The sequence below is a fragment of the Enhydra lutris genome, unplaced genomic scaffold (assembly GCF_002288905.1).
Source record: "Enhydra lutris kenyoni isolate GAN:26980312 unplaced genomic scaffold, ASM228890v2 scaffoldscaffold74, whole genome shotgun sequence".
Taxonomy (NCBI): domain Eukaryota; kingdom Metazoa; phylum Chordata; class Mammalia; order Carnivora; family Mustelidae; genus Enhydra; species Enhydra lutris.
Genome location: NW_019154158.1, coordinates 4,752,420 through 4,778,871, shown reverse-complemented (window position 1 = coordinate 4,778,871; position 26,452 = coordinate 4,752,420). Strand labels below are relative to the sequence as shown.

Genomic DNA, 26,452 nt, shown 5'->3' with positions numbered 1-26,452 from the left:
CAGTCGTGTCACCCCCCCATCCCCCTTCCCCTTTCTTTTGATTTGCCCTCCCAGAATACACACCTGCCTCTGTACATGTCACTGCACCTGCATCCCTGAGCTCACCTTTCCCTATGTCGGACTGCTGTGCTGGGTGGTCCCCATCCTAGAATCCTGGGTAATAAGGGCCTCCACGTGATTGGGACCTGGGCCCACTGCTGCCACCACGCCTTGTTAGCTTGATGGCACACCAGCAGTTGTCTGTCGTTGTGGGGTGGGAGGTTCTGAGCCTCTACTGGAAGTTCTACCAGAAGACTCAGGGCCATTGATTGAATGACATGTGGTGGCTGTGCCCAGCCTGCTTTGGCTGCTGGCCAGTGCCACTACAGCCAGCCCCTCTATTGGAGCAAACACTTTCTGCTGCCCACGAGAGACAGCAGGATGGGCTTCATGCTGAACCAGGAAGCACTGCAGCTGTTGGGGGCAGCACTGGCCTCAGTGGCCTAGAGGACATGGAGGGAGGCAGATGTCTACTCCATCAGCTGGGCATGAAGTGTGTGAACACCAGGGACCTGTGCGGTTGTGAGATTTCCCAGCTCCTACCATAATGAGCTCTACTTCTGGTACCAGGTCCCTAGGGCAGTCCTCCATGGCCAGTGCTGGAGTCCTCACCAGGTCCCTCTGAACAGATGGTTCAGATTACCAATAAACAGGTGCCACCAAGGTAACCTGCCCAAGGCCACCTAGCCATGAAGTGGAAGGCCTGGCTTTAAAATCAGATCTGATTCCAAAGATCCTCCTCTCAACCAAAGCTAGCCCAGCTTCTCCCCCTCTCTAAGCAGCCCCCTCCCCTGTCATCTCCTCTAAGTTCCACACCCCAGCTCCTTCCCAGAAAGGGGTTCATGTTGGGAGTCATGGACTTTTCAGCTCCCTGGATCCCTACTTTTGCTCTGACCTTTCACTACAGGGGGAAGTATCTGACCTACCAGCTGATGTCCTGCCACCAGCCCCAGCAGGGGCACCCTCTGCGAGCCCTCTCCCACCTCCAGTTTCCCACTTTGACCAAGTCCATTCCCTGGCCCGCCTCTTCAAGAAAAAGCCAGCAGCTCCCCCCTAGACAAAAATCACTTCCTCTTTAATTGCTGTTGAAGAAGATTCACACCATCTGCCTCAGAGGAGATGAGGGCATTTCCCTCTGCCCCCGTCCCTCTCCCCTCCCCAATTACCTGGTCCTTTGCAAAATATTTTAGCTGAAAAAAAAAAAAAAAAAAAAAAAAAAAAAAAGACCGGAAACCACTGACACAGACGGTCCAAGGGCTGGATTGATTAAAGGAGGCAGGGCTGGGCCAGGTAAATCCACCCCACCACCCCCTTCCTGGGGATGGGGAAGGAGGCCTGGAAACCCTCCCAGCCACCTCACATCCTCTTAGCCCTGGCTGGGAGGGATCATGGGGTTGAGGGACGGGTCTGGAGCTGCTCCAGTGGGAGGGAGGGGCTGGACAGGAAGAATAGTGGGGGAGGGGTCCCATTGCAGGGGTGCCCCCTACCCCAGATCACCATGGGCGCTGCACAGTCACAGGTACGCAGTCACGGTCACAGACACTCACAACCCGAGAGCACCCCACCCCACCCCACCCTCTGCCCACCCCTGGCTTCCCCTACCCTGAAACGCCCTCCCCGAGTCCCTGCCCGCCCCCGCCCCCTTGTTGGGGAGAAAAGCAATAAATTACAAGGTCCCTCCCCTGTCCCCTTAGCCCGCTCTGCTCCATCTCTTCTCCTTCCCGAGATAATAGTGAGGAGGGACCCAGGCTCTTGGCTCCCCCCGCCCTTTAGCTTCCATCCATGGGTGGGTGTGGGGGGACGTCCTGATTTCCACTCCTCATGGTCCCTTTCACGGAAAGGGTTGGGGACCCCCCTACCCCCTTGGGCAGCAGGGGTCCTGCCCCTCGCTGCCCTTCCCCCTTCACTGGGCAGTGAGATTAGCATGGAAGGGGTGGGGTCCCCGGTATTGGCCCCAAGTCCCAGGGCTAGCTCTCCCACGTACTAACCCCTCCCTCTGGCGTGGCGTCGCCCCAGGAGCCAGCCTGGGTATGTGCTCCCGCCTTGGGATTGTCGAGCACAAACAGGACTGGGTCTTCCCCCCTCCACCCCTAGGGGGCGCAAGCGGGTAAATCCAAGCTCCCAGGAGCCGGTACCGCGACTGGGGGTCTGCTTCCGCAGACACCCAGCGGGTAGACACAGAGCAATCCGAGTGTGGAAACGGTGGAGAGGGGCGTGTTGAGCTGGGGTCTCCATGCCTCGTTGGGGAGAGGGAGGTGAGTTTGTGTCTTCTGGGAGACGTGGGGGCTGTGCCCTCGTGGGGGAAAGAAGTGCTCCCGTGGGGCGGGGTGCGGATTGGAGAGGTGAGTGGGTGCATCTGTCCAGCGGTCCGCCCGATGTGGTCGTGCCCGGCCCGTGTGGGAGTGGGGGTGTCTCTCCCGCTGGGCAACTATACCAGCGCGACGGGGGCGTCAGCGCGACCCATGCTGGCGGCGCTGCTCCGGCGGCGGGGGCTGGGCGTGGCGGTGATGCTGGGGGTGGTGGCTGCGCTGGGGGTGGTGGCGGTGCTGCCGCCCTCACCCGGGCAGCCGTGCTGGAGAAGGATGTCGGCGCATAGCTGGCTCCCAGCCTGGCGGGCGTAGAACAGCGCCGTGTGGCCCTGTGCGTCACGGGCGGCCACGTCGGCGCCGTACTAGAAGGACAGAGACGGCCGCGTCACCAAGACTCCCCGTAGGGCCGACACCCGCACGCCGTCTCCCCAGAATTTCCAGGCCCGCTTCCAGGGTCCTTTTAGGGACATCAGGCTCCCCTGCGCCTGGCTGTTTCCCAGCGGGAGCCCTCCAGAAGCCCTTTCCCCAGTCCTCACTCACGCACCCACAGCAGCAGCTGCGTGATGACAACGTGGGCGAGCTCGGCTGCCAGGTGAAGGGGGGAGCGAAGCTGAGGGTCCTCCACGCTGGTGTCGAGCGGCCCGTGTCGCGCATGGGCCAGAAGCAGGAGAACGGCGGCCACGTCCTGGGCCTGCACCGCGGCCCACAGCTGGCGGCCCAGCGGTTCCTCGGAAGTGCCCAGCGGCGCCAGGAACAGCAGCTGCTCGTACTTGGCGCGAATCCATGATTCACGCTCCTCCCTACAAGACCAGAGATGAACAGGAAGGGCTCTAGACCCCCCACCCAGGACCTCTGCCCCTCACTCGGGTAACCTCTCGGGATCCGCACACCCTAAGCGCCCCGCTTCCCTACCACCTACCGCGAAGAGTCCCGCGTGGGTTTGGTGCGGCCCCGCGTGTCGCTCTCCCACACGCTGTTGGCCATGTCGTTGCCAATGGCCGTCAGCACCAGGGTCAGCTCCCGAGGCCAGTCGTCCAAGTCCAGCGAGCGAACGCGGGACAGGTGTGTGCCCAGGTTCCGGTGAATGCCAGAACACTCGATGCAGATGAGTGCGCCCAGGTTCAAACTGGCCCACGTGGGGTCTGGGGAGGGAGTGCAGAGGTCGGCTTCCCTGCCGTGCAGGCAGCATGGGCACCCCAGCCTTCCCCAACCCCAGCAAAACACACTCCCTCCCAGACCCCTTCACTGCCCCCTTGCGCTCACTGGGGGCCCCGCAGTCCACGCAGATAGAGTTCCCCTTGGCGTTCCGGATCGCCTGGATGGCCACTGCTTCACTTTGGCTGTCTGTGCGCAGCTGCAGAAAGGGTTGGGGTTTGTATTGACTCTCCCTTGTATTGAGCCCTTCTCCAGACTCAAGACACTCACCTCTGCTCACCCCCGACCCTCACTCCCCACCCATTACCTTGACTTTGCTGCTCTCACAGCATTGCAGACTGGCTAGGATCTGACTTTCAATAGCCTGGACCCAGGCATCCCGCTCCTCAAAACTGGCGGCCTCAAAGTGCCACGTCTGACCAGTGCTGGACACGATCAGGAATTCGAAGTTTTCCTCTGGGTGGGGGGATGGGAGGGGGTCATGAGGGATGGAGTTCAAACAGGGGTGGCCTTCCCCAAACCCTTCCCCCCTGATGTCCATCCCAAGCCCCTGGGAGTGGGGCAGAGGGGTTGGGGAAGCAGAAGGTGGGGGAGAGCAGGAAGCCCGAGCACATGCAGGGGAAGGCAGGGGCACCCCCACCCCTCTGCACCCCAGCTGAGCGCCCCTCCCAGCTCCCCGCTTGTTACCTGCTTTATAAATATTTCTTAAACTACCAAAGGATTTTAGTTTCCACATTTTGCGCTTGGCTGGTTTCCCGAAGCGAAGGAGATAGAGAAAGAATGGAGAGCAGAACAGAGAAAGAGACCAAGAAAGGAGAAAAAGAGAGGCAGATGGAGAGATGGAGAGAAATAGTGACAGAGTGCCAGAGACAAAGCAGGACAGACAGATGGGGAGAGAAAGCAGAACTAAAGTCAGTGGCCCCGGAGCAGAGTAGAGCGGAAGCCAAGAGCCATGAGAGTAGGCAGATCTGGAACCTGGGTCTGAGCACCCAGCAGAGAGCAGGGCTTGGGGACCAGTTATCATGACCAGTGAGGAGCCAGGTCTCTGGGAAGGGAAGGGATGGTCAGGATCCGAGTGAACACAGGTAAGGGGGACAGAAGTTTAATCACGGGCCTGGGACAAGGGGGTCGTGGGGTTCCGGAGGAGTCTCAGAGGCCTGGGGAGGTCACTGAGGGCAGGAATGGGGATCACTGTGGTCAAGGGCTGTTGAGGGAGCTTGGTGATCATGAGAAGCTATTGGCAACAGGGGCCTGGTGGTCACCGAGTCCCAGAGCTGAGGAGTTAATGGGTGACACTGAAGTCAGGTGCTGAGTCACTGAGGGCCACAGGGGGTTCTGGGTGCAGGGCCTGGGATGATAAATGGGGTTGAGGGCAAGAGCAGAAAGTAGGGGGTTATTAAGAGAGGAAGCAGGAACTACAGACCAATGATAGTCATTGGGTGTGGGAATGGCAGGACTGGGAACTACTGGGGGAAAAAGCATTGCCTGGGGAATGGGAGGAAGGACAGGAGCTGAGGGATCTTCTATTTTTCACTAAGTTATGTGCAGAGTGATAATGATAGTCAAGCACTCAGCTCAGGCACTTGTCCTCCTCCTGCAGGAGCTGGGCCAGGGATCTGGAGTTGGGGGTGAGGGTCCGGGGTGGGAATGGAACTGCCCACCAGGGCCTCACCTTCAGCCTGCCCAGCCGAGCCTTCAGTCTTGGATGGTGTTGTCAATTTTTTCCTCCTCTGCTTCTTCACCATGGGAGAAGGAGGGGGTTCCCGACTCAGGGGGCTCAGGTCTCCAGATGGCGTACAGTCTTAGGAAGGGGGGACACAGCTGCCTCAGTTGCCCCCTCCACAGATTTCCTGATTTCTCCAAAGCCTGTCTCCTCCCCTGAACTAGCTCTGGTTCCCCTCCTCTCCAGGAGGTCCCCCTCGATCATGCCTGGGGAGGTGGGCAGATGAGTGGTTTAGAGTCAGACCTGCACTCAGATCCTGGCTCTGCCACTAACTGGCCTTGAGACCTTGAGCAAGTCACTTAATCTTCTGAGCCTCAGTTTCTTCATCCCTAGAATGGGGATAATAATCTACACCTGACAAGGTTGCTGTGAGGATTGCTGTTACAGTTTACTTGTGTGTGTGTGTGTGTGTGTGTGTGTGTGTGTGTGCATAAGTATATTGGCATAAGTATATTGTAAATTGTAATTTTTTTAAAGATTTTGTTTATTTGACAGAGACAGAGATCACAAGTAGGCAGAGAGGCCGGCAGAGAGAGAGGAGGAAGCAGGCTCCCTGCTGAGCAGAGAGTCCGATGCGGGCTCGATCCCAGGACCCTGGGATGATGACCTGAGCCAAAGGCAGAGGCTTTAACCCACTGAACCACCCAGGCACCCCGTAAATTGTAATTATATATAAATACTGTAACGTTAATATAAATATGTATATAAATCATATATAAATATAAAACCGTATATAAAGTAATTGTATATAATTATAGTTATATATAAATATGAATTATATATAAATACTTGTATATAAATATTAAAATGTACACAAACATATGTATATAAATATTTACAGTAAGTAAACTGTAAATCGCAACTGTATATACATATTCTACCTATGTATGTGTGTATATATATATGTATGTATATATCATATATATATATATCTTCAAACACTCCAAATACTGATGGCTGACTATGTGCTAGACAGTGTTCTTAGTTTGTTTAATCCTCAAAGCAACCTCTATCTCCACTTTACAGATGAAGAAACTGAGGCACAGAGAGGTCAAGTAACTTGCCCAGTGGCAAGCCAGGATTTAAGTTCTAACCATTTAGTTCTAGAACCCACTCGTGTTAACCATTATGATAATCACGGTATGACTGAGCTTAGTGCCTGGCCCCCAGTAGACGCTCAGTGTGTCTGCTCATGCACTGATTCCAGCCTCCAAGCCTGTACCACAAGTTCCTTTCCCACCCACATCCCATTCACATCAGGAAGATAGTGGATCTCGGAGGGTGGGTCCTCACTGACCGGTGCTGAGGGCTCGGGCCAAATTCCGGTCTGGCTTCAGCAGGTGCTTGGATGTCTGGTCTGGTGGTGGCTGCAGGGAACTGGGGCTGGGGCTTGGGCTTGGGGTGGGCGTGGTGGCTTCTGTTGGAAGGAGAACAAGATAAAGCTTCAGTGAGCCCCTCTGTCTATGGGACACACTTCTGATGTAGTCCCTCTTTATCACCCACCTTCCCGCTTATCCAGTCCCAGCCCTCACTTCCCTATTACCCCTCCTCATCCCCCAGCTCTGGCAACTCTTCTGCCTCTCTGCCATGAGCCCCACTCACCAGGACCTTCACCCATCTGCACAGTGCTCATGTCCTTGACCAACCCATTGATGCTGGCTGAGGGACCAAAAGCAGAGATGGCTCTTGGGGGCCTCTTGCCAGGGACCTTGACAGTTGTTCGCAGCAAGTCCATTTCCTTGCCATGGGTACTGTGGATGTAATCCTGGAGGGGTACCAGAGGTTGAGAGTGTGGGAAACCTGAGGTCCTTGGTGGTGTTGGGAAGCGGCCAATAGTATGGGCTAGAGAGGACCTGGAGAGGACTGAGTTCAAATGAGCTTCTAGGGGATGGGTTCCCCAGATTTGGCCCAGTACTATCTCCACCAGAAAGCATTCCCTGGGGGCCCCTGGGTGGCTCAGTGGGTTAAAGCCTCTGCCTTCGGCTCAGGTCATGATCACAGGGTCCTGGGATCGAGCCCCGCATCGGGCTTTCTGCTCAGCAGGGAGCCTGCTTACCCCTCTCTCTCTGCCTGCTTCTCTGTCTACTTGTGATCTGCCAAATAAATAAATAAAATCTTAAAAAAAATAAAGAAGAAGAAAGCATTCCCTGAATGGCAGACCAGGTGGAGGTCCTTCCTCCATTCTCTTCCACTAGACTGCAAGTTTGTCAGGGGATGTCTCTATTTTCCCCTCTCCAGCGTGGGTACATAGTGGGTGCCTAACACATGTTTGCTGAACCTAAGAAAATGGGACTAGGGCTCCCCAGAAGTGATGGTAAATTTTGTCAGAGGCACAGACTGGTACAGGTGGAAGGGTGTCCAAGGCCAGCCAGTGTGGCCCAGCCAATCTCGACCACTCACATTAATGCTGGGGTGGTAGAGTAGGAAGCCATTACTGGACAGGGTCACATATTTCTTCTTCCATTCTTTGTTCAGGGAGTTGCCACTTCGCTTCAGTAGGAAGCTCTGGAGGATGGAAAGAGACATGTGGGAGAAAAACCCAGTCAAAACCAGGTATGTCCAGCCTGCCCCCAGCCCCTGGACCACCCACCTGTTTGATGGGGATGGCTCGTCCACTCCCTGTTGTCTCTCCCCGACTGTCCAAACTCCGCTTCTCAGAATCACTGCCCCGACGATTCTAGAATGGTTATTGGCATCAGTTAGAGAATGAGGAGAGGAATCTACTGATGGAAGGACAGGGAAGGCAATGAATGAAAAAGGGCCCAACGGTGGGGTTTAGGGACCAGGGAAGATGGGCAGGTAACAGCCAGCCAGAAGATGGGGGAGTCATCATGTCCAATACCGCGAAGAGGCTGGTCCTGCGTTTGGCTGCCCGGTGCAGGGAACCTGGGGTGCTCAATCCAGCCACCGCCGCTGCCTCAGCTCGGAGCTCCCGGTGACCAACATTGGGTGAGGATGGGAGGGAAGAAGAGTAGTCGCTAGTGTGGCCCCCATTGCTAGCCTGGGGACGGATGAAGGAGTCAGCAGAACAGCTCAGATCCCCCCACCCCACCAAGCTATAGTTACATTTAGTTAGGAGGAATTCCAGACATTCCTTGATCTCATCGCCATTTGATTGCATTATCGTTCATAATAAAACTCCTCACTGTCATATGCTTTCCATTTTGCAAGTATCAGGCCATACAATTTTCCTGAAACCTTGGGAGGTTTAGGTGACTTGCTCGAGGACATTCCAAACAGCATTTCAAACCTGGTTGACTTCCAGTCCAATGAACTTTCTACAAATGGTGTCACTGCCCTTTCCCTTTGCCCTCCCCCCGCACCCTCGACCTCTTTGGTTGGTACTCGATACCTGTTCCTGGATCACCAGCCCCTCCTCTGCATCCTACCAGCCCCTCTGTGGACCCTGAAACCCTGACTCACCTGCCCAGCTACAGGAGTGGAAGCAGCCGAGTGGCTTGGAGAGCTGGGCAGGGACTTACAGGCGGCCAGAAGCTGTTGCTGCTTTCGCAAGGTCACCACCTTCTGGGCCACTGGAGGAAAGGGGAGGGGAAGGACGCATGAACAGGGCAGATACCCAAGACCACCCTCTGTTGCCCAATTTTGAGAACTTCCCAGGAGATAACATGGCCCCAACTTCATTGTCACCGTGGCCTTCGTGCACCTGGAGTCTTGACAGCTCATCCAGCCCAGAAAGACCACGGGGTTATTAAGCAAACCTTTTCCGACCTCCCTGATGTCTCCTCCCTCCCACGCAGGCAGGCCCCTAGCTCCCTGCTCCCCACACACGCAGGGAGTCACCGTACTCACCCTCCTGGAAGACACGGTCTACATTGAGCCCATAGGTTGCACACGTCTCGTAGTAGCTGCAGCGTTTCATTTCTGCGCACAGAGCCCTGGCACGGGCATCGCCCACCACTCGAGGGGAGGAAGCACTAATCCTGTCTGAGGGGACAGGAGAGGGGCAGGATTGGACAAGGACATCACTTCCCCACTCTTCCTACTTGCTTTTCCCTCCGGCTCCAGTCCCAGGCCGGACACACCAAGGACAGGCGAAGAGAGAATATCCCCCTCTTCTCTAAAGACTGGGCCCCAGCTCACAAGTCCAGCTGCAGGAGGAGTAGGCTGGGAGAGCTCTGTATATGTGTCCTCAGAGAATACCCAAGAGGGGAGCAGAATTTCTTGACCAGGTCTGAAATGGCTGAGACTCAAAAGGGCCCGTCACCCTGCCCTGCAAATCCAATGACCCCTGAGCTGAGTGGAAGTTCACCTTGGAAAAGGCTGAATGTCCACGGGGAACAGGTGGACTGTCCACTCCGCATCAAGGAGACAGGAGGCAAGTGGCGAGGGGAAGCAGACTCCTGCAGGATAGGCATCCAGACAGAAAGTCGAGCCAGCTCCATACAGGTGGGTACTGGAAAAGTTTCTCCTGGACTTGGTGGCATCTGAGAGCCCCTGAATCACTTCCTTGAGAACTCAAACTTTTCTGCCCTCTGTATTTTCTCCATTGTTTCGTTTGAGATATATTCCTTTGAAAGGTGTCAGCCTGACCCAGCTGTAGCAAGGGGAAGATAGAAGGCTTTCTATCCGCACTAGAGCCTGAGATTTTCTGTGTTTGCCATGGTGGTGACAGGAAATAGCGGTGTGAGAACGCAAGGTAGGTGACATCTCCGAGGAATGGAGATTGCTCCTATAGCTGTCCCCGTCTTCCTGGAGGGTCCTCTTTTCTCTGCTTAGACCCTGGGAAGTTTTTTTGGTTTAATGACTCCCTTGTTGGAGACCAAGCCTCCTTCCAGAGGGTTCCTGCAATCCAAGTGACCATTTCCACACCTTACCAAGCTCTCACCTGTGTTGGTGAGAGCAGTCATCTCAAGGACTCCCCCCGAAAGCAGTGCTTTCCCAGGCCCTCCTTACCTTGTGTCCCCACCAGTGCCAGTGCCAGTCCTCCTCGTCCTTCCCCCCGAAGGGAGCTCAGCTGCCCATGGAGACGGCTCACGGCCTGGAAACTGTTTTCATCCTCCAGGCTGAAGACCAAGATGACAGCATCTGCCCAGCCTGAGAACTTGCGGGGGGTGAGGGAGCAAAAGGAGTGGGGGGTCAGACAAGTCTAGTCCTCTGGACACTATGCCCAGGGAGTTCTGGGAAACCAGAGCTTTCTCCCCTAGCCAGTGCTGACCCCAGCCAGCCTGCCTATCCCAACATCTCACTCCTCACCTTGGCATCAGGTGCCCCAGCTTCCTCTCGGATCAACACCAGATGAGTCTGTCCATCCACCAACATCTCTTTCTTGTGCTGCTCACCTGTCCAGAGGGGTGGAAGTGGTAGTAGGTCAGAGGTCACAGGTCACCAATTTTTCCTATGCTCCCTGTATTTCAAACTATTGTGGCTTTATCCTTTCCTCTGTTCTCCACAGCTGCCTAGTCATTGATCCTGGACTCCCGACCCAAAACATTAGCTTACTATGGCTCCTGAGAACTCACTTTCTGTCTTCTCCAGCACTTGGTAGGAACCTGTCAAGAATCGGTGGATGAGCGATGACTTCCCACTCCTGGCGTCGCCCAGCACACCCTGAGAACAGGTTGTGGAGCAGAGATTGTGAGAATTAAAAGGAGGCCAAATGGTTGGGTCTGAACACTCCTGAGAACTCAAAGAGATTGGCAGTGTCAAATCATTCAAGCTGGATTCTGCAGGCACTGGATGATGGTTGGTCAGAAGAGAGCATTTGGGAAAATCAGGTGAGTGGGGTAAGAAATGATCCAAAGCTCAAAGTGGACCACAGGCTGAAGATTCTTAGCAACCCAGTCCGTGCTTGGGGGAGGGGGGAGAGGGGCGTAACATCACAGCCCTAGACACTGGTTGGAAACTTTTACTCAATTCTAGGCGATAGAACATGAAAGACTAAAGGGGAGATGGCAGAAATAAAGAGAAGCCTGGACAAGGACCATGAACAAACAGGAAAAAAGAAGGAAAAATGGTAAGGATATATCAAACCCCAGGAATGTGCTGTGAAGGTAGACTCTCAGTAGTACTAGAAAATCATCCCCCATTCCCACAAGAGAGGGAAGGGAAGAGGTGAAGGGGAGAGAGTTGAGAGTGCGATGCGTGGGTGTTCAGCCTTCATACAGACCAGGGGACTGGGTTACCTACCAGGCGCAGTTCAGGAATGGAGCGGCTCAAAGTCCATTCCTGGCTATTGACCACAGCCTCTGAAACAGGAAAGGAGCCGTAAGAGAGGATGCTCCCAGCCCAGGAGCACCCCTCATCCCTCAGCCACCCCTCCTCCTTTTGCAGCTTCCTTTAACCCCCAGGACTCTGCCTGGGCTGGAGAACTGTGTGGAAAGGCTAGGTTTGAGAGTGGTCCCCAGTCCTCCGATCCTAGCCGCTCTCCCCACAGCTGTTGCCGCCGCTCAGTGGTTGCTTAGCAACGGAACCAGCTAGACAAAAATACTTCAGTTGGCATCTCCCTTAAAGCACATCCCCAAACGTAAGTCTGCCCCAGACCAGGGACCAGAGTTCTGACAGTGGCGGGTTTTTCCCCTCTGGAAGAACGGGAGAGGGTCTCCTTCCTACAGTCTGACTTGGATTCCGAGGCAGATCCTGGGAGAAGGGGCTGGGACAGGGGAGGGAATGGGTGTTCCTCAATCTCCATTTCACAAGAGAGAAACTGAGGTGAGGGATATCCCTCCCCTTTTTCAAGGTCAACAGCACGGTGGCCCTGACCGCTTTCCACAGCCCAGGCAATGGAACTTGTACTTGCCTAAGCTTCCCTCTCCCATATCCTCCCCACAAGCACCCTCTCAAACAAGTATGGGGAAGGGCTCCATTCCTTGGCTGAGAGAAGCCACAGGCCTGGGGGCGGGGGGTAGGATGCTCCTTCCGCCTGCCGGGTCCAGCCCCCGCGCCTGACACTGGCCGGACGTTCCCGGGGCGCCGCAGCTGCGGCGGGAACTCTGGGATCCGGAGCCATCTGCTCCCACCCGCTCCAGAGCCAAACCCCGGGGGCCGCCCCCGCTCCGAACCCGCCTCCCCTCCGGGGAGTGTAAACTGCACCAAGAGTCCCTAGACTCTTTCTCCCAGAAAAAAAAAGAAAGACACCTCCCTCCTCCCCCCCAAAACTACCTTCTCGGTACCCCCTCCCAAGTCTCCAGGGTTAAGAATTGCCTTTGCAGCAGTTCCGTCCCCCTGAGTCACTCCTGGGCAGCCCCCTGGGGGTTTCAACTTGGCTGTGGGGCCGGGGTGGGCAGCGTGGGAAGTGAAGCCTCCTATCCGCCCCCTCTCACTTCGCATTCAAGTATTCATCACGTTCCAGCCCCCGCGCACTCCCGTCCAGCCCAATCCACCTTCACTGCATGGAAAGAAACAAGAGTCCCTTCCTGCTGCCTCACTAGCCTGGTCTCAGCCCAGGGAAGACCGATCCCCTGCGAGAAACTGCCTGCAAGGTCACTCTCATGCCACCTGCTCCAAGTGCTCAGGAGAAACTGAGGCTTCCTCATCCTCTTCACCTTCACTGTTCATCTAGGCAAGGCAAAGCTGTGTTTCCCTGCTCCCAGAGTCCAGCTGAGACTAGAAGTGGGGTCTGGGGCTTCTCTGGGAGTAATTTCCTATAGTCACTCTGGCCAAGGGCATTATTTTCCCAGAAAGCTGAGGCTTTCTGGGTCCCCCTGAAATCAAGTCATCTCTCCCGTCGCACGTTGTAGCTACCCACCCCCTTTTAGGACTGCTTAGTCTTTGCCCCAGGCCTTGACAGAGGAGTGATTGTGGTTCATCCACCCACCCAAGAGAGAAGCTTCCCTAGTTCAACCCTGCACACCTCTCCTCCACCCCAAGCTGGGCATTCCACGTGCCCTCCCCTCCCTGTTCTCAGGCCCTGGTCCTACTCACTAGGGGAGGCGCGGAGCTCTGCGCCCAGCAGTTCCCTGGACCCGCTGCCAGAAGACAGGCCTGGGGGACCGGGAGGGGGCCCGGAGCCAGGAGGCCCCCCTGTGCTCTTGGTGAAGATCCCGCTGATAAACTTGAGCATCTTGCGATCTCGAGTGGATGCTCGGCCCCCCTCCCGGCCCCGTTTCAGCCCTGGAGCTGGAGGCTCCAGAGTCATGGGAGGTGCAGGCCCAGTGGGCTGCGCGGAGGCGGCGGTGACAGCAGCGGCAGGAGCCGGGGTTGCTGGGAGGGTTAGCGGAGGAGGAGAGCCAGCAGTTGGTCCGGGGTGCAAGTCACTGTTGTCCAAGGTCTTACTCTTGCCTTTCCGAGGGGACAGCTTCCCTCGGGCTCCCGACCCAGCCCCGACCCCACCAGAGGTCTGGGCTGCCGCTCCTCCTCCCCCGGCGGCGGCGGCGGCGGCAGCGGCAGCGGCAGAAGCTCCAGTCCCAGCGCTGCTCTTTGACCCCTTGACCCTGGGCTTGCCTTCGCTTTCGGGCCATGACAGGCGGCTACCCGCGCCCTTGCCCCCGCCGGCTTTGGCGCCACTCGTGGTTACGGTCTTGCAAGGCTTGGGGGCCGGCGGAGGAGGCGCCACCTTGAGCCTCCGACTGCCGGTGCCGGGGTGCGGGGAGGATGAGCCCGGGACGCCGCCGCCCGCCCGGCCTTCAGGTTCCGGGCCCCCCCAGCTCGGGCTGCTGAGCAAGGGGCGCCGGGAGGTGGGGGCGCCCCCGGGCTTGGGGTCAGGGCTCAGTCCCCCGGAGAGCGGGGGCCCCGGAGGGGCGGCCCAAAGGGAGAGGCGGCGGCCGGGAGCGGGGGAGACGGGATGTGCCGGACTGGCCGGAGCCGGGGACAGGGCGGGGGGCTCGGCGCCCCCAGCGCCCGCACTGCTCGTGCTGATCCACAGCGCATCCTGCCGGTGGAAGAGACGCTCGTGCCGCTTCTTGCCCGGCTCCTCCGCGCCTCGGGGGCTGCCAGGATCCCCGGTCTCCGCACCTCTGGTCCCTGGGGCGCCGGCTGCGGCCGCAGACGGAGAAGGCGGCGGCGGAGGCACCGACTCGAGCTTGACCAGGGTCAGCGAGATGAGGTAGGTCGTTGTCCGGCGCTGAAGCGCGCCCGCGCCCCGGCTCATGGGGCCCCGAGACCCCCGAGCTGGGGAGGGGAGGGGACTCCCCTGGACTGCCTCAGGGGGGCCCGGCCATGGGGCCGCCCTGCTCGCTGCCCCCAGCCCCCGGACCCCGCTGAGCCCCCAGCCCGGCTCCGCTGTCGCCGCCGCCTCCGCCGCCTCCGCTTGCGCCCCCCTCCCATCACACGGGGCGCCCCCTCCCCATGCTCCCCGCCCTGCGCCCCCACCCCGTTGGAGCCCCGGGACCTTGGTGCTGCTCCAGGGAGGCGCGCCGGACCTTGCGCCCCGGCCTGGGTGGGGGCGCCGAGATGGGCGGAGGAGGGCGGGGAGGACAGTAGTGGGGGCAAATAGGGGAGAGGGAGGAAAAGGGGGCAGAAAAGAGGGACCCGAGGCTGGGGGAGAGGAAGAACCGGTGCGGGGGAGGCAGGGGCGGGGAATGGGGACTCAGGGGACAGGGGCTGTGGGTGGGGGTCGGAGAGGGGGTCTGAAGGAAGGTGGGAAGCTAATAAGCTGGTCGTGCGGGGGATTCGCAGGGGTGCGGGGAGGATGCTGGGGATGGAGATACAGGCGCCGGCGGGGGAAGAAGGAGGGAAGCCTTAGGGGGTGGGAACCCACGGGTCTGGGGTCTGGGAAGGAAGGGGCGTGAGATCCGCGCGAAGGGTCCGGGGGGCTCGCCAGGGCTCGGCTCGGTCCGGATGCGCGCTGTGTCCGGGCGCTCCCCTCACATTGAGGAGGAGGCGGCCCCCGCCCCCCCCATCTCCCCCCCCCCACCTTCTCTCCACCAGCTCGGCTGTCTGAGAAGGCGGTGCAAAATCCAGGACTGGATTTCCCTCCCAAATCCTGGGCTGGATTTCCGAGAACTTGGACTCACCTACTCCAACAATCTAGCCCCCTCCCCCTAGCACACCATGGTTAGGGAATGCGACTGTTGGGTGTGGCATTTAGGGAGAAGGGTAAAAATCCGTACACGGATGGACAGTCTGCAGGGAAAACGGAGTGATTTTAGCGGTCACTGCCAATTATGGGGAAGTTCAAGTGAGGAAATGGGGAGTCCTCAAATCCCTTTCCCAGGACCCCTTGTCTCCCACAGGTGATTGCACGCATTCTTTTTCCCATCACCCAGCCGCCCTGACCACCCCACTCCACCCCCCACACGCAGTATATTGATGGGGCCATGACTTGAGCACAACTGTCCCAAAGTGAACTTGTAAAGTGTTCCCTGGGGATGGAGACAAACATGGAACTTAGCAGGGTAGGAAGGAGGGGGGTGTCTTAGGAGGGGAGAGATCCGAGAACTCCAGGAGCCCAGGCCAAAAAGTGAGTCAAAGGCTCCAGCTTGAGGTGGAAGAAGAAGGAATATGTCTACAGATTGACACCCCCCCATACCAAAATGCATCCAGTCTCCATAGCAACCGTAGCTCCAAGAGTGCCTCAGAATCAGCGGGGATAAGCAGAGAGGAGAATCGGTGTATATGGTGGGTGGAGGGACCTGCCAGGGGATTGGGGGTTAATGGAGGCACCATCCTCGCATCTAGTTAGCCACATGTGGGGTATTTAGTACTCCTGAATATAAGGACCCCTTCAGTTGTGGTGGGAGCCGGCCTCTTTTGGGTTCCCATTCCATCTCCTGAGGTTTTCCAGGTGGAGCTCTTTTAGAAGGTTAAAGAGGAGATAGAATGGAAAACGTCTGTCTGCTCTGTGTTCACCACCTTCTAGGGACCCTGGAATTCAAGGCTCACTGTCCTCTATCCTGGGGAGAAGGTTGAAGGGGGTAGGCCAATGGGGAATGGAGGCTGAGACTTGTCAGGGATGGACCAGAGTGGTGGGAGGGCTTCCCGCAGGCTTGGAGACCCCTCCCTGGACTCAGGGAGTCTCAGCATTCCCCTAATTTGGCATCCCACCCTCCTGACGCAGCTGAGACTATAATAAGTGCTGTCGTGGGCGGCTCTAGGAGGCAGGAGCCCGCAGTGTGCTTGGCCTGGTAGGGGGTTAGGGGGGAGTGGAACCAGCATGCTGGATGCCCTTTGTTTTCCCTGGGACCTGTACCCAATCCTGAGGTCAGCAGCCCCCTCTCCACCCCACTCCAGGAGGACACCATTCCCAGGACAGGGGATCGTTCAGTAACCTTTTCTGAATTTTCTGGAAGAGAAGGTGAAGGAGATTTGCTAATTCTGCCTTAATTTTCCTTCCTTCCTTTGGTGGCCTCAGTTTTCCTTTCTGTTAAGTGGGAACAGAATCCTGACTCTTAGAGGAGTGGAACAAATCACTTATGAAGAGTGGAGTCTTCTGGGAGATTTCAGCCTCCACCCCTCCTCACACCCTCCTCCAGAGCTAAGCAGAACTCCTCCACCAGGACTAAACCTTTTTCCTCCCCCTCTTTTTTTTTCCTACAGGGGTGGGGCTTGGAGTTCCTCCCTAGGAGGCCCCATAGGGCCACTCCCCCTAGGTCTGCCTTTCCACCCACTGAGGCTATAGGAAAGGTGTCAGCCATTGTTCTTGGCAAAGGGTGGGGACGGGAGGTGAGGACACTAGCTTCAGAAAGGCAATGGGAAGGGGATCAGACTGTCCCCTTAGGATCCCAAACCAAATGTTCCTTCCCCAAGTTATGGTCTGGGGGCCTCTACCTTCAGAGAGGTCTGGCAGGAGGTGTCCCTGATGGAAAGAATGGCCTCTTGAACCACCACCCCACACCAGGTAGGCAGCTAAGACTGGAGCGGCTGGGAGACCAGGCTATGATGAAGGATGTATTTCTCCCAGACACCTTTCAGGAACAACATAGCTGGCTTTTGTTAGCTCTTTGCCACCTCAGAGGTAAATGAGAGGAGAGTAGGCTGGAGATGACTTTCAGTTCCACCAGTTCCTTAGTGCTGGGGCCCTGTGGATAGAGAGAAACTGTTCCTACTGGGGCCCCACCACAGGACTGAAGGCTGGGGTGGGCAGGAGGATGTGGCGGATGGTGTTGCCATGGCAGCACTTCCTCCCTGTGTTGTCATCACTTGCTCTAATGGCACTAAGGAGGTAGAGCGGAAGGTGTATGTGTTGGGGGTGGGGAGAAGGACAGGAACAGGAGCATGGGGAAGAGAGGGGACCGAAAAGAGTCTTGGGGACTTCTTTACACTTTGGCTATGCAAAGCATACAGTCTGAGTGATAGCATGTGCCTGAGAGCCTGGGATTCTCTGTATGGTGTATTTCAGTGTGTGTGTGTTTCTCTCTACAGCTGGAGAACAAGAGGTCACCGATCCTTTGTGGGTCCTGGGAATGAACACATTATCCAGTCCCAGAACCTCCTGCCCCACACTGCTTCCTGCCCTGGACTTCCCAGGCAGGGTCCAAGTCTACCATGGGTCTGTCACAGCCTCTCTTCCCCATGCTCACCCACTTCTCCATTGCCAAGAAGGTCAGTTCAGCACTGACTTGTTTTTTTATCCCCTGGGAGAAGGATCAGAGTTGAGGAAAGAGGAAGAACAACACCTCCCATATCTTTTTTCCATCCTGTCCAAATGTATTCTTCCCCCGAGTCCCAGCTCCATCTAGAGGACTAGGAAATGGCTGGTTGGGAAGTGATGTATGACACAGCAGGCCCTTCTATGCCCCTGCTGGTCCCTGATACACCCAGGGTGGGAGCTAACCCTTCTCTTACCTTGCACACTGTCCAGTGAGGCCTGGATGCTGTCCCGAAGTTCAGGATCGCTCACCCTCTCTGCCAGCTTCCTGAGGCGGCTTAGAGACTGCTTGGCCACCTCGTGTCGTCTGACTTCTGCTCTCACTGCAGCGACAGCCAGCTGCCTCTGGGCATGCATGTTGCCCAGACCTGTCTTGCCGGGCTAACAGCAACCTTTGGCCTTGAGGCCCATGGCCCCGTAGTCCCCAAACACCAAAAGGCCCCTTCTGCTGTGCCCCAGAACTCCCCACTCCTGCCCGCCCTTCCGTCTGTCGGCCTCACTTCCTGACTAGTGAGTTTCAAACCCACAGCCTGGGACAGCACTACCTGCTGCACCTCCCACCCCCTCTAGTGTTGGCCCATGAGCTCTGCCAGCCAGCCCCTAGGATTCCTCAGCCAGGTGGTTGGAGAGACCTTAACAAACATCCTAGAGCCTCCTGTGGGAGGTGGCTAATTAAGATGGGTGTTGGTGCTAGGAAAATGTGCCAAGCCAGGTCCCAATCTCTTGGGTGCAATCCAAAACTGTTGGTGACCTACGGATTTCTGTTCAGTCTCAAACTCTGACAGGAACGTATACACACTTGGTCTCTCACCCTAACAGTCCTGCATTTCAGCTCACAATTGTACTCACCACCCACTCTGTACCCATCACATCCAAAGAGCTCGTGTACCTACATCTTGCTCCATAACCCTTCCTCAGTCAGCTGCCCCACTGTAACCACCTCCTGCTTCAAAAGGCCACGTGGTTATGGAGAGAACAGGTTATGGAGGAGAACAGCAACTATAACCAGACAAAACCACCATGCTCTCTCAATTACTTTCATAATAATTGTCTATAACAATAGTTTACGACACACTTTCAAATATATGGTCTTTATGATAGGCCCAAGGGGTACAGGAAAGGAAACCAAAGCTCAGAGAGGCCGATAAGAGGTGAAACAAATCTATGGGTCAAGGTCTTTTTTTGTTTTGTTTTGTTTTTTAAGATTTTATTTTTAAGTAATCTCTACACCCAAGATCACCCTGAGATCAAGCATTGCACACTCCCTTCACTGAGCCAGCTTTCAGGCACACTTGTTGAGTCTAGGTCTTCTGATTTCAACTCTGGTACTCTTGTTCACTATACCACCCAACCAAGATGCCTGCCAACCAGTTCCCCTTATTCCTAATACCATTGTCTTGCCCTTGATTTAGGACCTGAAAGAGAAGAGGGTGAATGAGGAATTAAAGGACAGAATGAAGATGCAGGGTGTATATGGGGGGGGGGTTGGCTAATTTGATCTAATCATTTTGTTTCAGGACTCAAACCTTCTGGCCCTGCCAAATGTCTCTTCTGCATATGTTCTTGATACTAATTTATGAAGGATAGGGGATTATACCTATGTGACTCTTTGTATAGTTGGAGATAAGAGAATTGGAGGCTAGGATTACCCACTGGAACTTATAGCCTGATGAAAATAACTGAGTGTTGACTGTGTGCCAGGTCCTGTCCTAAGCATTCTGCATATATCAACTCATTCAATTCTCACAACAACCCAAGAGGCGGGTGTATTGTTATTTATCCCTATTTACAGATGAGGAAACAGCCACCAGGAGCCAAAGTTTACCAGGCAGGTAAGTGGCAGAGTTGGAACCTATGCAGTCTGACTGGCAGACTCTCCTGCCTCGGCAGTTATAGAAACTAAAATCAAACTGAAATCATCCCGTGGGGTTGAAGGGAGGTTTTTTGTGTTCCCATTGCGACTATTTCTCTTGGGGGAAAGAGGAATTATGCCTTTTCCCATCTCCATGAAAAGCATTTATTCAATAATAAGCATACTGATCAACCTCTACGCCCACCCCCAGAGTGAAAATGCGGAGACCCTTCCTTCCCCTATTCATATTCCAGAACCTTCCCTTTGACTTTTTTTTTTTTTTTTTTTTTTGCAAGCCCAGGATCAGGCACGGGCTCTGAAGATAACCGAGCACACTCAGGTCTGCGTTTGTGGCTTTGTCACATACAGGAATGCCCTGGCTCAAGGCAGCTGTTTTTCACACTTAACTTCTAGCATATTCACACCCAGTTAGGAGGGGATATGAAAAACGGATGTGTGTACTAGTGGACACACCTGCAAATGGGTGACGATTTGTTGGACGTTACTGTGCCCAACCCGGGGCCTCCGTGGCCGGGCTAAGAAGCTCGATGTTTTGCTCCTCGGGGTTCCCGAGTGTGATGCAATACCAACAAACAATGGCATCATCATGAGATCACTGCAGGACAAGGGGAAAGGGGCGGGGAAGGGCGCTCCCTCGAGGGGAGGAGCCCTTTCACCCTGCCCTGGAAGCGGCACCTTCTCCTCTTCCACTAGGGATCTCCTGAGCCTCCTCCCTCGGATCAGCCACCTCCCAGCGGCGACCACTGAAAGCTCCGCTTTCAATCCGGGGTTTTGAAGTTTAGGCTCAGGTCCCTATAAGAAATCTATGGAAGCCCTACCCCCAGTTTTAAGTTTCAGCCAATAAAGAATCTTAAGGAGGGGCCAGCAGGCGAGTCAGTGACGCAATGCAGACTGATTGGCATTCAGGCCACCGACGTCCTGGATTAGCCCCGAGTTTCGCCAATCCAGAGGCAGGGGTGGGACGGTGCAGGCGCAGAGGATTGGGTTTGGCTGGACTCGATTTAAAGAGACAGAAGCTGTCGGGATCCAAGAAGGCAGTCCCCAAGACCCTCCCCCAAGGCCTTGGGACCACTTAGGTCCCCAAAGCTGGGGAGATGGTTTGCGGTGGCTTTGCCTGCTCCAAGAATGCGCTGTGCGCTCTCAACGTGGTCTACATGGTGAGGTTTTGGAGGTGGGGAAGGTTCGGGGCGGAAAGAGGAGTGGGGAGAATCTCTAGGGGACTTCCGGTGGGAAGAGGGGTGTACTGGGGGTGCCGGGAAGATTCCCGAGAACTTCCGGCGAAGAGGGAATTCCAGGGGACTTCCGTGGGAAGAGGGGAGACTTCCGGTGACCACAGGGTTTGTCTGGGGGTGGGGGGAATGAACTGAGGGCTGAGGGAATAAAGCCCCATTCCGCCCTCCTCTGAATTTATTTCTCCAGTATAGAAGTGATGCATGAAGCTAAAGGTTCCTTTTTTATGCTCACAGACTCTACTATCCCTGTTGCCCCCACTCCCATCCCAGCCATTCTGACCTCTGGCGGGCGCAAACACCTCCTCTCCTTCACACACTCAGTTCTTTTTTGTCCAAACTCCCTCTATGGCTTTTGGCTGTGCTAGAGTTCTTTAGAGAAGTAACCTACTCTGTTTCTTGTAGCTGGTAGGCTTGTTGCTCATTGGAGTGGCTGCTTGGGGTAAGGGTCTGGGTCTGGTGTCCAGCATCCACATCATCGGAGGAGTCATTGCCGTGGGAGTCTTCCTTCTTCTCATCGCTGTGGCCGGACTGGTGGGTGCTGTCAACCACCACCAAGTACTGCTATTCTTTGTATCCTGACCTTAAGTGGGGCTCTTGGGAGGGCTGAACTGGCTAGGAATGTTCGAGAGGTAGACTTGGAGGATCTTGGGGACATGTCTCCTGGCCCTGCCCTTTACCATACTTCATGAAACAAGAGCTGATGGTTTTGTTTTCAACTAACATGGCTTTGTAAGTTCTATGAACAGATGACATCAGATGGTTATTATAGGTGCAACATAAGGGAATCTAGGACTTTTTTTTTTTTTCCCATAACTTCCTCTCAGTACATGATCATCCTTGGTTTGGTCTTCATCTTCCAGTTTGGAATCTCTTGCTCATGTCTGGCTATTAACCGAAGCAAACAGGTAAGTGCACGCCCTCTCAAGTACTTGTTTTCCCCTCTATCCTCTTAATTGCCCCCCCTTCCCCGCCCCCCATCCAGTTTGGACCTCTTAGTAGGCCCGCTGCTTCCAGACTCTTCAGTTGTTTTCTTCCTCTGGGAAGCCTGGGCAATTTCCCATGAGTATTTTCCAGAAGAACCCAAGGTAGATTCTTACAATTTTCTGTATAATACACCTTTGTTTCTGAGGGATGTTGACTGACTTTGCTGGAATACGGAGATTGAGGCACTTGAACTAAGAGCAAGATGTAAGACCATTCTTAAGGTCAGCAGCATCCAATGACTTCCCTCTGCCTATATTCTCCAGACAGATGTTATCAATGCTTCTTGGTGGGTCATGAGCAACAAGACCCGGGATGAACTGGAAAGAAGTTTTGATTGTTGTGGCTTATTCAACCTTACAACCCTGTATCAACAGGATTACGCTTTCTGCACTGCAGTGAGTTGGTGCAGAGATTGGGGGGTGGGGGGAGGTGCAGGAAAGCTGATTGAGGACAATGCCCAAATGGGCAGATTTAAGAGTTTGAATGTGATTGTCTCTCTTTAGCAGCTCTCTTGCCCTGAGGCCATGTGCTGGTAGCGGGAGGGAGGTATGGATACAAATGTTAAGAGAATTTGTCGAGTGGGATTTCAGTCTGTAGGATACTGATCACAAATAATAAATAATTTCTGGGACCCTTCACCACAGGTGTTGGGACAGGGAAGCCTAGCAACTCTGCATCCTCTAAACACACATACGTGTTTTATCTTCAGATCTGTAAGAGCCAGAGCTCCATGTGCCAGATGTGTGGAGAAAAGTTTCTTAAGCATTCAGATGAAGCCCTGAAAATACTGGGAGGTGTTGGACTCTTCTTTAGCTTTACAGAGGTAACATTCTTCAGTTCTCTCATATATACCCTTTCTCTGTCTGGTTTTGCTCCAGAGATTCGGAATTGCTGATAATCTCTTTTCCTTTGCTTTTTACAGATTCTTGGTGTTTGGCTAGCAATGAGATTTCGGAATCAGAAGGATCCTCGAGCTAACCCCAGTGCCTTTCTATAAGACTCTAGATCCTTTTGACATCTCTCCTGCTCTCTATTCTCCCTAAGCTTTTCTTCCTCCCTTAGGGAAAACCTAGGGTCTGTAGCCCTTTTTGTTTGAGAAAAAGGAAAGATCCTTTGCCACATCCCCCAAAGATGACCGAACAGCCAGGCTGTATGCCTTGACGTGTTTAGCTGGAACAAGATCATAAAGAATAAAGAACAACTTCCTCCCTCTCTCCCTAAGAGAATATGGGAAGCTCCTGGAATGCATGAAATGGGATGGGGGCTGGAGTCATTCCTAGCTCTGTTTCCCCGCTTTTCCCTTCAATATGCCAGACCACCTCAACACATCTTGGCCTGGCTTCAAGGGTAAATCAGGGATGGAACCAGGGGAAAAAACCACCAAGAACTCTTTCTTACAATACACAGGACCCGGTATGGGGAAGTTCAGTGAATATAAAAATAAAAGCCATTTAAACTCCATATTCAAAGAAACAACTTAAGTGCCTTTTCTTCTCTTGCCAGTTGAGGGGCTCTCTGCTTGCCTATATAGGCCCTGTGACCTGGGGAGAATCTCTTAAGATTCTATAGGGAAATTCCATCTTCCAAATGGTTTTTCCAAATCCCCAAATGGCAAAACCCATCAGAGAAAGAAATATTTAAAAAAAAAAAAAAAAAAAAAAAAAAAAAAGACCGTATTTCTTTGTTTTGTTTTGTTTTTCCTGTATAAAAAAGATCCCAATATCAAGATAGGAAAGGGGAGAACAAGGGACATACCCCTTGGTGTATGAAAATAAGGGAAGAGGAGAAGGATAAGCCTCAAAAGGCAGGGAAGGAGGGGAATGTCATTAAGGCAGCCAAATATTCAGTAAAAAGTGGGAGGAGTTGTTTCCATAGCCTCAGAGATGAAGGCCAAGATGGCCTTACTCAACTGGAGTGTTCAAGTGTTCCACTCCACTCAAGTGTTCAAAGGAAGGGAAATGACAGCTTCTCTTCTCACAGTCCTGTCGCAGCCACTCCACTGCTCACTCTGGGTTACCTTCTGGCTTTTGTAGGTAAGAGTGCTGCAGGGCTCGGAAGGCAGAGATTCGCTTGTGTGGGTTAAAAGTCAGCATCTCCTGAGAAGGGGAGGCAAAGATCAAAGACCATGAAGACAAAAAAAAAAAAGATAAGACAGACTTGCTCACTCCCAACAATACCCAGGATAGGCTGTTTTCTACATCCCTCTTTGTGGATGGCCTATTCACAGCAACCGTAAAAACTAGCCCATGAACCAACCAAGTCTTAGTTACCGTGACGATCTGGGTCCTTTTTATACTGCTTCATTCCCACCCCAACCTCACCCTGTGCCCATGCCCAGGCCCAGTACCAGCAGCAGCTGTGCTCCAGACTCCTCCAACTCAGGTACCACGGACTGCACCGGACGGGGCCCTCTGGGGGAAAAGGCTCCTCGGGGTAGAGACACATCTCGGGGCCAGTCGTCCTCTGGAGGCAGCCCGATCAGGCTATAGGTAACAGGAGAGCTCTGGTCAAGAGGGTCCTTCTCCAGCCCACAACTCCAGAGGCAGAGCCAATTGCCACCCAGGGCTCAGCAGAAAAAAGATTCAGAATGGTAAGTTTTCCCCATGCTGGTCACTTACTCAAAGATTTTGCCTAACTGGTCGGCTTCAGAGTTTCCACAGAAGAGAGGCCTAAAGTAAGAAAAACACAGGTAGCAGTCATTCTCAAAGATATGGTAGTGGAGTCATTATTGCTAGTGGCTCAAAACCGAGGGTACAGACAGGCGAGGGATGTGAAGTTCCTAGTCCAGGACATTTCAGAGTTTCTGGTTAGGGACAAAATGGTCAGTGATACTTAAATGTAAGAATAGGCAGGGAATGGATGTGGTTTATGATTACGAGATTTAGGAAACTCAAGAGAATTCAGGATACTTGGGTCCCATACTTGCGACGAAACATCTCTGCGAAGATACAGCCAACGCTCCACATGTCCACGGGTGTTGCATATGTAGACTGCAGAAGAACTTCTGGGGCACGGTACCAGAGTGTAACAACCTTACAGGAATCGGAAAAGTACATTAGGACCCTATGGGTTACGATGAACCACAACGGCTTGACTAAAATCACAAAGCCCATGACTTCTCAACTGCTATGGTCAACCACTCTTCTACCCCCATCTTTCTACTGACCACAGGTGTAAGTGCCATCTGGTAGCTGTAGATTCTGGCCAGGCCAAAGTCAGCCAGCTTCACTGTCCCACCACTGGTCACCAGAATGTTCTCTGGCTTCAGGTCTCGGTGAACAATGCAGTTGGCATGAAGGAAATCTAGGCCTCTTAGAAACTGGCGCATGAGATCCTGGTTTGGAAGGGGAAGGAACAGAGGAACTAGAATCTAGGCACCATACCTGAAATCAAAACAGGTTCTACTACAAAGGTCTCAATGTACCTTCTATGTCTACCCACCCTACTCACCTTGATGGTGTCCACTGGCAAGCCTGGGGGGGGTGCCTTATCCAGATACGTCCTCAGGTCTTGGTCCACGTGCTCAAACACCAGGGTCACTTTGGTCTCCCGGTCAGTTCGGGCGGTGGCACAGACATCCATCAGCCTGGCCAGAACAAATGGTCACTCACTTACTTGATCAATTCTTTTGGACCCCCTATTTTCTCAGGATCCCCACTTCTCTCCTGACCACCACTCCCCACCAAAAGTTGTCTTTTCCCCTTTACTACCCACTTCTAACCCTCCACCGTCTCACCGGACAACGTTGGGATGCTCAAAAGCCTCCAGCCGCCTCAGTAAGGCCACCTCACGAACTGTGCTGATGGGAAGGCCCCCTCCAGCACCTCCTCCATTAGGGACTCTCACGCTCTTGAGGGCCACGAAGTGGCCACTGTGGGGATCACGGGCCTTGTATACCGTTCCATAGGCACCAACACCAATCTCAGCCACTGGCTCATATCGAGGAGTAGCCATTCTCAGAACAGAGAAGACCCTACAATCACAAAGACCCCTGCCACCGAAAATCCCTTCCAGAGTTCAGATGGTATGAACCTACAGCAATAAAGTGACTCCCACAAAAGACATCACAAAGACACCCCACCACCATCTCGTCCCTTCTCCAATCTTCCATGAGGCTAGCCCCTCAGGCAACACAATGACAACACAACCCCTCCAGCCACGTAAAACCCTAAAATAAAAAATTCCTTTTCCTTTGGGACGGACCATCGCGCCCCGCACAGGGTTCCATCTCACACGACACACCCCCCGCATCGAAGACCCGACATCCAGGCCCCAAAATGACACCTCCATATGACCACAAAGACACAAATTACACGCTGCCCCACTTCCCGCCGTTGAGCGACCCTTCCATAACTTGTCCGCGTAGGCAGCCGTGGAGAGCGAAAACGGTCTCCATTCCTGGGAAGGGGATATACTTACCTCACTCCGTGCCGGGAGCTGCGGGGGCGGCCCGTTATCGGGGCCGCGGAGCCAGATCCTGCAGCGCCATACACTCGAGCTCTGGACGGGGCAGCAGGACGCTACGGGCCCGACCATAGACACAGGCCGCAAGCTAGAGCGGCCCCCTTACCCCCACCCTCACCATGTGACCAGCTGCCAGAGAGGCGCGCGGAAACTGGCGGGGCGGGGCGAAAGCCGGACGTTCGGGGCACG

General features: G+C 54.6%; 3 protein-coding genes across 5 annotated transcripts; 1 reads left to right on the top strand and 2 right to left on the bottom strand.

The window, feature by feature from the left end:
- Positions 1–1,678: 1,678 nt before the first annotated feature.
- On the bottom strand, positions 1,679–18,155 carry LOC111160164 (ArfGAP with GTPase domain, ankyrin repeat and PH domain 2). Of its 2 annotated transcripts, XM_022523047.1 has the most exons (19): positions 13,108–14,272; positions 11,374–11,432; positions 10,707–10,794; positions 10,441–10,526; positions 10,141–10,288; positions 9,037–9,171; positions 8,650–8,759; positions 8,069–8,227; positions 7,817–7,903; positions 7,627–7,731; positions 6,829–6,991; positions 6,524–6,643; positions 5,176–5,304; positions 4,191–4,250; positions 3,811–3,959; positions 3,612–3,702; positions 3,268–3,490; positions 2,893–3,148; positions 1,679–2,710 (listed from the first exon to the last, which is right to left on the bottom strand). In XM_022523047.1, the coding sequence occupies exons 1-19, from the start codon at positions 14,270–14,272 to the stop codon at positions 2,468–2,470; spliced, it is 3,576 nt and encodes a 1,191-aa protein (XP_022378755.1). In that variant the 3' UTR covers positions 1,679–2,467. The 2 variants fall into 2 exon arrangements, with proteins under 2 accessions (XP_022378755.1, XP_022378756.1); XM_022523048.1 differs by lacking the exons at positions 4,191–4,250; positions 13,108–14,272 and adding an exon at positions 17,908–18,155.
- A 2,361-nt stretch (positions 18,156–20,516) lies between these two features.
- LOC111160160 (tetraspanin 31) lies at positions 20,517–23,426 on the top strand. 2 transcript variants are annotated; one of them, XM_022523039.1, is made up of 6 exons: positions 20,517–20,740; positions 21,218–21,385; positions 21,640–21,720; positions 22,063–22,194; positions 22,509–22,622; positions 22,722–23,426. In XM_022523039.1, exons 1-6 carry the CDS (start codon positions 20,678–20,680, stop codon positions 22,794–22,796), a joined length of 633 nt encoding a protein of 210 aa, XP_022378747.1. In that variant the 5' UTR covers positions 20,517–20,677; the 3' UTR covers positions 22,797–23,426. The 2 variants fall into 2 exon arrangements, with proteins under 2 accessions (XP_022378747.1, XP_022378748.1); XM_022523040.1 differs by lacking the exons at positions 21,218–21,385; positions 21,640–21,720 and having other exon boundaries at positions 20,562–20,740.
- Positions 23,427–23,478: 52 nt separating this feature from the next.
- On the bottom strand, positions 23,479–26,452 carry LOC111160230 (cyclin dependent kinase 4). The gene is made up of 8 exons (XM_022523140.1): positions 26,219–26,452; positions 25,536–25,772; positions 25,250–25,385; positions 24,966–25,133; positions 24,722–24,831; positions 24,418–24,468; positions 24,147–24,282; positions 23,479–23,895 (listed from the first exon to the last, which is right to left on the bottom strand). The coding sequence occupies exons 2-8, from the start codon at positions 25,751–25,753 to the stop codon at positions 23,803–23,805; spliced, it is 912 nt and encodes a 303-aa protein (XP_022378848.1). The 5' UTR covers positions 25,754–25,772; positions 26,219–26,452; the 3' UTR covers positions 23,479–23,802.

Excerpts from the sequence above, each read along its gene's own strand:
- LOC111160164 (XM_022523047.1), bottom strand. The coding sequence starts at position 14,272 with ATGAGCCGGGGCGCGGGCGCGCTTCAGCGCCGGACAACGACCTACCTC. Across the intron at positions 7,732-7,816 it reads GAGCCATCCCCATCAAACAG|AGCTTCCTACTGAAGCGAAG; the intron begins GTGGGTGGTCCA and ends TCCATCCTCCAG. Across the intron at positions 3,149-3,267 it reads CCCACGCGGGACTCTTCGCG|GGAGGAGCGTGAATCATGGA; the intron begins GTAGGTGGTAGG and ends CTGGTCTTGTAG.
- LOC111160160 (XM_022523039.1), top strand. The coding sequence starts at position 20,678 with ATGGTTTGCGGTGGCTTTGCCTGCTCCAAGAATGCGCTGTGCGCTCTC. Across the intron at positions 22,195-22,508 it reads ATTACGCTTTCTGCACTGCA|ATCTGTAAGAGCCAGAGCTC; the intron begins GTGAGTTGGTGC and ends TTTTATCTTCAG. Across the intron at positions 22,623-22,721 it reads TCTTCTTTAGCTTTACAGAG|ATTCTTGGTGTTTGGCTAGC; the intron begins GTAACATTCTTC and ends TGCTTTTTACAG.
- LOC111160230 (XM_022523140.1), bottom strand. The coding sequence starts at position 25,753 with ATGGCTACTCCTCGATATGAGCCAGTGGCTGAGATTGGTGTTGGTGCC. Across the intron at positions 24,832-24,965 it reads AGATGGCACTTACACCTGTG|GTTGTTACACTCTGGTACCG; the intron begins GTCAGTAGAAAG and ends GATTCCTGTAAG. Across the intron at positions 24,469-24,721 it reads GCAGAGATGTTTCGTCGCAA|GCCTCTCTTCTGTGGAAACT; the intron begins GTATGGGACCCA and ends TTCTTACTTTAG.